Source organism: Fringilla coelebs, assembly GCF_963513975.1.
Source record: "Fringilla coelebs genome assembly, chromosome: 29".
In the NCBI taxonomy this organism is placed as follows: Eukaryota; Metazoa; Chordata; class Aves; order Passeriformes; family Fringillidae; genus Fringilla; species Fringilla coelebs.
The window spans coordinates 1,625,407-1,636,876 of NC_140055.1; the positions used below are offsets into that span (position 1 = coordinate 1,625,407).

Genomic DNA, 11,470 nt, shown 5'->3' on the forward strand with positions numbered 1-11,470 from the left:
AGTTTTGGGGTCCCTTAAGGGATTTTAGGGGATTTTTGTGATCCCTTTGTGAGTTTTGGGGTCCCTTTGTGAGTTTTGGGGTCCCTTTTGGGGTTTCAGGGCAGTTTTGGGATCCCTTTTGGGGTTTTAGGGTCCCTTTTGGGAATCTCAGGGAGATTTTGGGGTCCCTTTGGGCATTTTAGTGAAGTTTTGGGGTCCCTTTGGGGGTTTTAAGGGATTTTTTGGGGTCTCTTTGGTGATTTTGGGGTCCCTTAAGGGGTTTTAGGGGATTTTGGGGTCCCTTTTGGGAATTTCAGGGAGATTTTGGGGTCCCTTTGGGGGATTTAGGGGAATTTTGGGGTCCCTTTGGAAGTTTCAGGGCAGTTTTGGGGTCCCTTAAGGGATTTTAGGGGATTTTTGTGATCTCTTTGTGAGTTTTGGGGTTCCTTTGTGAGTTTTGGGTCCCTTTGTGATTTTTGGGGTTCCTTTTGGGGTTTTATGGGATTTTTGGGGTCCCTTTGGGCTCTGGGAAGAACCTTGAGGACCCTAAAAAAAAAAAAACAAATCCCTATTTTTATTTCTTTTTTTTGTTTTTTTTTCTTTGTTTTTTTTTTGTTTTTATCCTGGAATTTTTTTTTTGTCGTTTTTGGTTTTTTGTTGGGTTTTTGTTTTTTTTTTTTTTTTTGCAATTCCGAGAGTTTAAAAAAAAAAAAAAAAAAATCCCAAAACCCCGCGGGGGAGGGGGGGGAGGGGAAAGAGAGAGAGGGGGGGAGGGGCAAAAAAGAAGGGGGGGGTGGGGGAGGGGGCGTGAGGGTCCCAACACCCCAAACCCCCCCCAAAAATCCCCTCCCCCACCCCAAACCCCAAAACCGCGGGGGGGGAGGGGAGGGGGGGGAGGGGCGACCCCAAATCGCATTTTGGGGGGGGGAGGGGCCCCAAATTTGAGGTGGGGGAGGGGTCCCAAAATAGAAGGGGGTGGGTGGGGGAGGGGCCCGCCGGGCCGAGAGCGTGGGGGGCGAATTTTGGGGTGTGGGGGCGAAACTTGGGGGGATTTTGGGGGAAATTTGGGGAATTTTGGAGTTGGGGGAGGGGTCACATGATTGGGGGGGGAGGGGAGGGGCAGAACCGAGTGCGGGGGGGGAGGGGGTGGATTTGGGGGGGGGTTTGGGGGGGTCCCGGGGGGTTTTTGGGGTGCGGGGGGTGGATTTTGGGGTGGATTTTGGGGTTTTTTGGGGGGTCAGTGGGTGTCGTTCTTGATGACGATCTCCAGCCCGTGCTGGCGCAGCTGCGCCCGCAGCAGCAGGTTCTTGTTCTTCAGCTCCTCCACCTGCATTGGGACACCCCAAAACATCACCCTGCACCCCAAAATATCCAACTGCACCCCAAAATATCCCCCAGTGCATTTAAGGTAACTCCCAGTAACTCCCAGTACAGCCCAGTAACCCAAACCAGCAGGTTCTTGTTCTTCAGCTCCTCCACCTGCATGGGGACACCCCAAAACATCCCAGAGTGACCCCAAAATATCCAACTGCACCCCAAAACATCCCCCAGGGCGCTCCCAGTGCTCCCAGTACAGCCCAGTAACTCTCAGTAACCCAAACCAGCAGGTTCTTGTTCTTCAGCTCCTCCACCTGCGTTTGGGGGACACCCCAAAACATCCCAGAGTGACCCCAAAACATCCAACTGCACCCCAAAATATCCCCCCAGTCCCCATGCCAGTGCTCCCCTGCCCCATTCCCAGTCCCTCCCAGTCCCTCCCAGTCCATCCCAGTCCCACCTGCTGCCGCAGCACCTCATTGTCCATCTGCAGCTGCTCCAGCCCCGATCCCATTGATCCCAATCCCATTCCTATGACTCCAATCCCATCCCAGTCCCATTCCCAGTCCCTCCCAGTTCCATTCCCAGTGCTCCCAGTCTATCCCAGTCCCATTCCCATGACCCCAATCCCATCCCAATGACCCCAATCCCACTCCCATGACCCCAATTCCATTCCCAGTCCTATTCCCAGTTCCCCCAGTCCATCCCAGTCCCACCTGCTGCCGCAGCACCTTGTTGTCCATCTGCAGCTGCTCCAGCCCCGATCCCACCGATCCCATCAATCCCAATGACCCCAATCCCATCCCAATGACCCCAATCCCATTCCAGCCCCACTCCCAGTCCGTCCCAGTCCGTCCCAGTCCCTCCCAGTGCCCCCAGCCCACCTGCTGCCGCAGCACCTCGTTGTCCATCTGCAGCTGCTCCAGCCCCAATCCCATTGGTCCCATTGATCCCAATGACCCCAATCCCATTCCCATGACCCCAATCCCATTCCCATCACCTCAGTCCCATTCCCAGTCCCTCCCAGTCCCTCCCAGTGCCCCCAGCCCACCTGCTGCCGCAGCACCTCGCTGTCCATCTGCAGCTGCTCCAGGCCCATCGATCTCACCGATCCCATTAATCCCATTGATCCCATTGACTCCAGTCCCATCCCAATGACCCCAATCCCATCCCAGCCCCACTCCCAGTCCCTCCCAGTCCCTCCCAGTCGCACCTGCTGCCGCAGCACCTCGTTGTCCATCTGCAGCTGCTCAAAGCCCATCGATCCCAATGACCCCGATCCCATTCCCATTGACTCCAGTCCCATCCCAATGACCCCGATCCCATCCCAGCCCCATTCCCAGTCCCTCCCAGTCCCTCCCAGTCCATCCCAGTCCCACCTGCTGCCGCAGCACCTCGTTGTCCATCTGCAGCTGGTCCAGGCCCTGCAGCTCCTCGCTCAGCCGCAGGTTGCTCTGCCGCAGCTCCTGGATGTAGTCGCAGGCCTTGGACAGGATCCCGCCCTTGCTCTGCGCAGGGAGGGGCTGGGGTCACTGCTGGGACCCCAAACACACCCCAAACACACCCCAAACACACCCCAACACCCCAAACACACCCCAAACATCCCAAACCATCCCAAATCCAATCATCCCAAAGACCCCAAACACACCCCAAACACACCCCAAACACACCCCAAACATCCCAAACACACCCCAAACACACCCCAAACATCCCAAACACACCCCAAACAGCCCAAACCATCCCAAATCCAATCATCCCAAACCAGCCCAAACACCCCAAACACATCCCAAACAGCCCAAACCATCCCAAATCCAATCATCCCAAATACCCCAAACACACCCCAAACATCCCAAACACCCCAAAGCATCCCAAACCGGCCCAAACATCCCAAACCATCCCAAATCAATCATCCCACACCAACCCAAACCATCCCAAACCACCCCACACCCTCCCAGACCATCCCAAACCATCCCAACCATCCCAAACCATCCCAAATCAACCATCCCAATCATCCCAAACCACCCCAGACCATCCCAAACCATCCCAACCATCCCAAACCATCCCAAATCAACCATCCCAATCATCCCAAACCATCCCAGACCATCCCAAACCATCCCAACCATCCCAAACCATCCCAAATCAACCATCCCAATCATCCCAAACCATCCCAACCATCCCAAACCATCCCAACCATCCCAACCATCCCAAACCATCCCAAATCAACCATTCCAATCATCCCAATCATCCCACACCATCCCAACCCACCCCAAACCATCCCAACCATCCCAAACCATCCCAAACCATCCCAAACCACCCCAGACCATCCCAAACCATCCCAAACCACCCCAAACCATCCCAACCACCCCAAACCATCCCAATCATCCCAAACCATCCCAAACCACCCCAAACCATCCCAACCATCCCACACCATCCCAAACCATCCCAAACCATCCCAACCATCCCAAACCATCCCAAACCACCCCAACCATCCCAAACCACCCCACTCCACCCCAAACCATCCCAACCATCCCAAACCATCCCAACTCACCCCAAACCACCCCAAACCATCCCAAACCACCCCACACCATCCCAACCATCCCAAACATTCCACACCATCCCAAACCATCCCACACCACCCCACACCACCCCAAACATCCCAACCCATCCCAGACCTGTCCGGATTTGGTGTTCTCCATGGAGCAGTCGGGGATGATCTTGGACAGCTGCACGATCCAGTTGTTGATCTTGTCCCGGCGCCGGCGCTCCACTGCGGCGGGAATCCCAGCGGGAACGGGGATTCCCAGTGGGAATGGGAACGGGAATTCCCAGTGGGAATGGGAACAGGGATTCCCAACGGGAACGGGAATCCCAGCGGGAACGGGAACAGGAATTCCCAGTGGGAATGGGAACGGGGATTCCCAGTGGGAACGGGAACGGGGATTCCCAGTGGGAACGGGGATTCCCAGTGGGAATGGGAACGGGGATTCCCAACAGGAACGGGAATCCCCAGGGGGAACGGGAACGGGGATTCCCAGTGGGAATGGGATTAGGAATTCCCAGTGGGAACGGGATTGGGGATTCCCAGTGGGAACGGGAATCTCAGTGGGAACGGGAACGGGAATTCCCAGCGGGAATGGGAACGGGGATTCCCAGTGGGAATGGGAATTCCCAGTTGGGAATGGGGGAATTGGAGATGGGGAATTCCCAGTGGGAAGGGGGCACTGGGAATTGGGGTGTCCCTTTGGGATCAGGGTGTCCCCCAGGAACTGGGGTGTTCCCCAGGGTTTGGGGTGTCCCTTAGGGATCGGGGTGCCCCCTTTGGGATCGGGGTGTCCCTTTGGGATCAGGGTGTCCCCCAGGAATGGGGTGTCCCTTTGGGATCGGGGTGTCCCGTTTGGGATCAGGGTGCCCCTTTGGAATCGGGGTGTCCCTTGGGGATCGGGGTGTCCCCCTGGAATTGGGGTGTCCCCCTGGGATCGGGGTGTCCCCTTTGGGATCGGGGTGTCCCCTTTGGGATCGGGGTGTCCCCTTTGGGATCAGGGTGTCCCCCTGGGATCAGGGTCCCCCCGCCCGGGTACCTTCGTTGTGCTGTGCCCGGCGCTTCTCGTCCCGCGTGGCTCGGGGAGCCTCCGACTTCCTGAGGAGGGGCACAGGTGGGCACAGGTGTGCCCAGGTGTGTCCCTGGTGTGCCCCAGGTGTGTTGGGGTGGGGTCCAGGTGCGTCCCAGGTGTGTCCTGGGTGTGTCCAGGTGTGTTTGGGTGTGCCCCAGGTGTGTCCCAGGTGTCCCCAAGTGTGCTTGGGTGTGTCCCAGGTGTATCTGGGTGTGTCCTGGGTGTGTCCCAGGTGTGTTTGGGTGTGTCCCAGGTGCCCTTGGGTGTGTCCCAGGTGTGTTTGGGTGTGTTCCAGGTGTATCTGGGTGTCCCCATCTGTGCCCAGGTGTGTTTGGGTGTGCCCCAGGTGTGTTTGGGTGTGTCCAGGTGTGCCCAGGTACTCACGGGGAGTAGGGGTGTGCGCGGGGGGCGATGGAGCGCTGGGCCCCCCCCGGGAGCACCTCCTGCGGTGACATCATCACGAAAAACTGCCCTGGAGCCCAGAGCCACAGGTGAGAGCCCAAACGCAACCACGTGATCCCAACCCAATCCAGGTGAGCCCAAACTCATCCAGGTGAGCCCAAACTCACCCAGGTGGGCCCCATTTCAGTTCAGATACCCCTAAACCCAGCCCAGGTGCCCCCAGACCTGCCTGGGTGAGCCCCAGCTCAGCTCAGGTGAGCCCCATTTCAGCCCAGGTACCCCCAGACCCACCTAGGTGAGCCCCATTTCAGTTCAGGTGCCCCAAACCCAGCCCAGGTGCCCCCAGACCCACACAGGTGAGCCCCATTTCAGCCCAGGTGCCCCCAAACCCAACCCAGGTGCCCCCATTTCAGCCCAGGTGCCCCCAAACCCAGCCCAGGTGCCCCCATTTCAGCCCAGGTGAGCCCCATTCCAGCCCAGGTGCCCCCAGCCCGGCGGGGCGCTCACCTGTGGGCGTGGGCTGCCCCAGCAGCGCCTCGGAGCTCTGCGTGGTGACCACGGCGGTGGCGGCGGTGGCGGCGGTGGCGGCGGCGCCGTCGGCCACGCCCGCGGCGGGGAAGTAGGTGTAGTGCGTCTCGCTGGGAGCCGCCTCCGAGTCCACCTGCTCCTCGCTGGTGAACGCGCCCTGGATCACCGCCTGCGCCGCACAGGTGGGACAGGTGAGACAGGTGGGACAGGTGAGAGACAGGTGAGACAGGTGAGGGACAGGTGAGGGACACAGGTGGGACAGGTGAGGGACAAGTGAGACAGGTGAGGGACAGGTGAGGGACAGGTGAGACAGGTGACGGACAGGTGGGACAGGTGAGGGACAGGTGAGACAGGTGACGGACAGGTGGGACAGGTGAGGGACAGGTGAGACAGGTGGGACAGGTGAGGGACAGGTGAGGGACAGGTGGGACAGGTGAGGGACAGGTGGGACAGGTGAGAGACAGGTGGGACAGGTGAGGGACAGGTGGGACAGGTGAGGGACAGGTGGGACAGGTGAGAGACAGGTGAGGGACACAGGTGAGGGACAGGTGGGACAAGTGAGACAGGTGAGGGACACGTGAGACAGGCGAGGGACACAGGTAAGGAACACAGATGAGACAAGTGAGGGACAGGCGAGACAGGTGAGAGACAGGTGAGAGACAGGTGAGACAGGTCAGGGACAGGTGGGACAGGTGTGGAACCCAGGTGAGGGACACAGGTGAGACAGGTGAGGGACACAGGTGAGGGACACAGGTGAGGAACACAGGTGAGACAGGTGTGACAGGTGAGGGACAGGTATGGGACACAGGTGTGACAGGTGAAGGACACAGGTGAGGGACACAGGTGAGACAGGTGAGGGACAGGTGAGGGACAGGTGAGACAGGTGGGACAGGTGTGGGACAGATGAGGGATGGGGGGACAGGTGAGGGAGGCAGGACACAGGTAGGACAGGTGTAGGACAGGGGGGACATAGGTGAGGGAGGTGGAACACAGGTGGGACAGGTGGGGGACAGGTGGGACAAGTGAGACAGGCAAGGGACAGATGGGACACAGGTGAGAGACAGGTAAGACAGGTGACAGACAAGTAAGACACAAGAGGGACACAGGTGAGGACACAGGTGTCACCCTGCCCTGTGGCACACCTGGGTCACCACCAGGGTGGGGCACAGGTGAGGCCCAGGGCATGGCAGGGGGTGTGGCAGTGGGCGTGGCCACATGCCACACTTGTTATGGGTTGGACAGGGCACAGGTGGGGTGGGGACAGTGGGCGTGGCCAGGTGACGCACCTGTGTCATGGACTGTGCGGCTGGGTAGCCGCTGATGGCGCTGGTGCCCTCGGTCTGCGCGTCCAGCTGCCCGTCAGCCACCTGGATCACCCGGTACATCACCTGGGGACAGGTGGGACACAGGTGAGACACAGACCCCAAACCCCCAGTGCCACCACCTGGATCACCTGGCACAGGTGGGACATCAGACAGGTGTGGCACAGAAACCTCACCAGAGCCAGCCCACAGTGTCCCCCAGGTGTGTCCAGGTGTGCCACACCTGCTCTTGGGCTGCAACCAAAACCCACCAATCCCCTGGCGCCCCCCGAGGTCACACCAGGTGAATCCCCAGGTGTATCCTAGGTGTGCCCAGGTGCCCCTAGGTGTATCCCAGGTGTACTCCAGGTGTACCCAGGTGTACTCCAGGTGTACCCAGGTGTACTCCAGGTGCATCCCAGGTGCCCCCAGGTGTGCCCAGGTGTACTCCAGGTGTTCTTAGGTGTACTCCAGGTGTTCTTAGTTATACTCCAGGTGTATCCCAGGTGCCCCCAGGTGTGCCCAGGTGTATCCCAGGTGTGCCCAGGTGCCTCCAGATGTATCCAAGTGTATCCCAGGTGCCCCCAAGCCCCCCGAGGTGTGCCCAGGTGTATCCCAGGTGCCCTCAGGTGTGCCCAGGTGTACTCCAGCTGTACACAGCTGTATCCCAGGTGCCCCCAGGTGTACTCCAGGTGTATCCCAGGTGTGCCCAGGTGTGCCAGGTGTGTACCTGCGTGCCGCCGCCCTCGGTCCTGAACACATACTTGACGCCGGGGTCGGGGAAGGTGGCGGCCGATTGGATGCTGGCGATGGCCACGCTCGTGGGGTCCTCGCCCGTGGCCACCGAGCCTGGGGGGACACGGCGGGGGGACACCCCAAATTGGGGAGGGGGCACCCCAAATTGGGGGGGAACCCCAAACTGGGGGGACACGGCATTGGGGGGCACCCCAAATTGGGGAGGGGGCACCCTAAACTGGGGGGATAGGGCATGGGGGGCACCCCAAATTGGGGAGGGTACCCAAACTGGGGGGACATGGCAGGGGGGCAACCCCAAATTGGGGAGGGGTACCCAGACTGGGGGGACATGGCAGGGGGGCAACCCCAAATTGGGGAGGGGTACCCAGACTGGGGGGACATGGCAGGGGGGGCACCCCAAATTGGGGAGGGGGCACCCTAAACTGGGGGGACATGGCATGAGGGGCACCCCAAATTGGGGAGGGGGCACCCTAAACTGGGGGGGACACAGCATAGGGGGCACCCCAATATGGGGAGGGGCTCCCAAACTGGGGGGACACGGCAGGGGAGGCACCCCAAATTGGGGAGGGGGACACGGGATTGGGGGGACACACCCAAAACTGGAGAGGGACACGGGATGGGGGGGACATAGCTGAAATTGGGGAGGGGGCCGATCCCCCCCCCCCCCAAAGACCCCAATCCCTCCCCCCAAAGATCCCAAAACCCCCCCAAAAAATCCCAAACCCCCCCCAGATCCCCCCCAGACCCCAATTTCGGGGTCCCCCCTCACCTTCCTGGATCTGCACCGTCCCCTCCTCAGTCTCGGCTGCTTTTTGCTGCCTGGGGAGGGGGAACAAAACAGTGAGGGGGGGTCCCTGAGCCCCCCAAAAACCCCAAACCCCAAATCTGGGACACCCCCAAATCCCCCACCCCTCATGTGCCCCATCCATGGGGCACTTTTGGGGGTCTTGGGGCTATTTTGGGGTCCCAGATCAGATTTGGGGGGTGATCTTTGCGCAGTTTTAGGGGGTCCCAGATGAGATTTGGAGATCCCAGAGCAGTTTGCGGGGGTCCCAAGTCAAAGTTTTGGGGTCCTGGGTCAGAGCTGGGGGGTGATGGGGCTGTTTTGGGGTCCCAGGTCATCTTGGGGGGTTTCCCAGAGCAGATTTTGGGGTCCCATGGCAGGTTTTGGGGTCCCAGGTGAGATCTGGGGTTCCCAGAGCAGGTTTTGGGGTTCCCAGAGCAGATTTTGGGGTCCCATGGCAGGTTTTGGGGTCCCAGGTGGGTTTTGGGGTCCCACTCACCCCTTCATGGCTCGGCTCCCTCGGGCATCAGCGGGGCGGGAGCGGAGCAGCCTCACGGCCTTCAGAGCCCTGTGGGGACATGGGGACATGGGGACACCAGGACATGGGGACAGTGGGGACATGGGGACAGTAGGGACAGCAGGGACAGCGGGGACATGGGGACAAAGGGGACATGGGGACACAGGGACATGGGGACACAGGGACATGGGGACACAGGGGACAGCGGGGACATGGGGACATGGGGACATGGGGACAAAGGGGACAGCGGGGACATGGGGACACAGGGACATGGGGGCATGGGGACAGTGGGGACAAAGGGGACAGCAGGGACACCGGGACATGGGGACAGCGGGGACATGGGGACATGGGGACAGCGGGGACATGGGGACACGGGGACACGGGGACATGGAGACATGGGGACATGGGGACAGCAGGGACATGGGGACACAGGGACAGCGGGGACACGGGGACAGCGGGGACAGTAGGGTCAGAGACGTGGGGACAGCGGGGACATGGGGACAGCAGGGACATGGGGACACAGGGACAGTGGGGTCAGGGACAGCAGGACATGGGGTCAGGGACACTGGGACACAGGAACATCAGGATGCAGGGACACTGGGGTCAGGGACAGGACAGGGACACGGGGATGGGGACAGGGACACGGGGACAGGCATACAGGGACAAGGGGGGGCAGGGATGGGGACAGGGATGGGGATACAGAGACAGGGACATGGGGACAGGGACAAGGGATGGGGTCAGGGACAGGGACAAGGGATGGGGTCAGGCACAGGGACATGGGGTCACAGGGGGTCAGGGATGGGGACAGGACACTGGGACAGGACCAGGATGGGACACTGGGACAGGACACTGGGACAGGACACTGGCCATTGGCCACCACCATGGGACACCGGCCACTGTGATGGGACAGTGGCCACCACAGCAGGACAGTGGCCACTGTCACCAGCCACCATGGGACACCGGCACTGTGACAGGACACTGGCCACCATGATGGGACAGTGGCCACCACTGTGACCTGACATTTGTCACCACCATGGGACAGTGGCCACTGTGACCAGCTGCCATTGTGGGCCACCACAAGCGCCCAGCGGCCACCACCGGTGACCACAGCCACACCTCCAGGTGTCCCCTCACTGCCCCCTCCCCCCACCAGGTGACAACAAAGCCACACAGCGTGTCCCCAAAGCCACCAGCTCCCCCAGGGTGGCACTTTGGGGTCACCCCAAGGTGGCCCTAACCTCCCCCTCAGTGTCCCCAGTGTCACCCTGAGTGGTGGCAGTGACACCACGGCCCCCCCTCCTTGTCACCCCGGGGGGAGGGGGGGCTGTCCCTTGTCACCTCCCCTGGGAGGGGGAAATGGGGGGGACACTGGGGGAGGTGACAAGTTGGGGGTCACTGGGGGGGGGGGACATGGATGAGGGGGTGACAGTGACACACCCAGAGGGACAAGAACCGGGGGGAGGGGACATTCAGTGGGGTGACAGAGAAGGGGGGTGACAGTGACGGGGGGGGGTGACAAAACCGGAGGGGGGTGACAGTGACAGAGCTGGGGGGGCAGGAAGGGGGTGACAGAGTGGGGACACACAAAGGGGGGTGACACGGCGGGGGGGTGACACGGGGGGAGGGGACAGACACGGGGGGGTGACACGGGGGGAGGGGACAGACACGGGTGGGTGACACGGGGGGAGGGGACAGACACGGTGGGGGGGGTGACAAACTGAGGGGTGACAGCGACAGAACGGGGACACACACACGGGGTGGGGGGGGCGGACAGAGGGGGGGAGGCGACACAAAAGGGGTGACAAAGTGGGGGGGGGGTCCACAACGGAGGCGCCACTGCCACAGCGGGGGAGGGGCGGGGGGGGGACACGAAACGGCGACAAAGTGGGCGGGTGGGGGGGGTGGCGACACCCACGGGGGTGACACCGACACACGGGGGGGTGGTTAACGAGCGGGGGGAGGGGACAGCACCGGGGGGTGACAGTGACACCCGGCTGCGCGCGCCTGAGGGGGGTCACCCCCGCCGCCCCCCCCCCCCGCCCCTCCCCGCGGGCCCGGCGGGCGCGGCCGCTCCCCCCCCGCCGCCGGGGCCGCGCCGGGGCCGCGGTGCCGCCGTTACCGGCGGGGTTCGCCCCCCGGGGCCGCCCGGGCCGCCCCCCCGGTACCTCTCGGCCTCGGGCCCTGCGCGCCTTCGGCCCCTTGTCTCGCCATGGGCCCCGCACATGCGCACGGCGCCGCCGCGCCGCCATCTTGGGCGCGGGCGGAAGTTCCCCCC

General features: G+C 61.7%; 2 protein-coding genes across 3 annotated transcripts in view; one reads left to right on the forward strand and one right to left on the reverse strand.

Moving 5' to 3' along the window:
* Positions 1-11,470, forward strand: part of S100A10 (S100 calcium binding protein A10) — a 109,427-nt gene that overhangs the window by 20,590 nt on the left and 77,367 nt on the right. The window lies entirely within an intron of this gene.
* USF1 (upstream transcription factor 1) lies at positions 842-11,456 on the reverse strand. Its single transcript, XM_084223286.1, has 11 exons — positions 11,361-11,456; positions 9,178-9,246; positions 8,664-8,713; positions 7,869-7,987; positions 7,124-7,225; positions 5,817-6,006; positions 5,292-5,379; positions 4,875-4,933; positions 3,969-4,063; positions 2,676-2,804; positions 842-1,306 (listed from the first exon to the last, which is right to left on the reverse strand). Exons 1-11 carry the CDS (start codon positions 11,417-11,419, stop codon positions 1,217-1,219), a joined length of 1,050 nt encoding a protein of 349 aa, XP_084079412.1. The 5' UTR covers positions 11,420-11,456; the 3' UTR covers positions 842-1,216.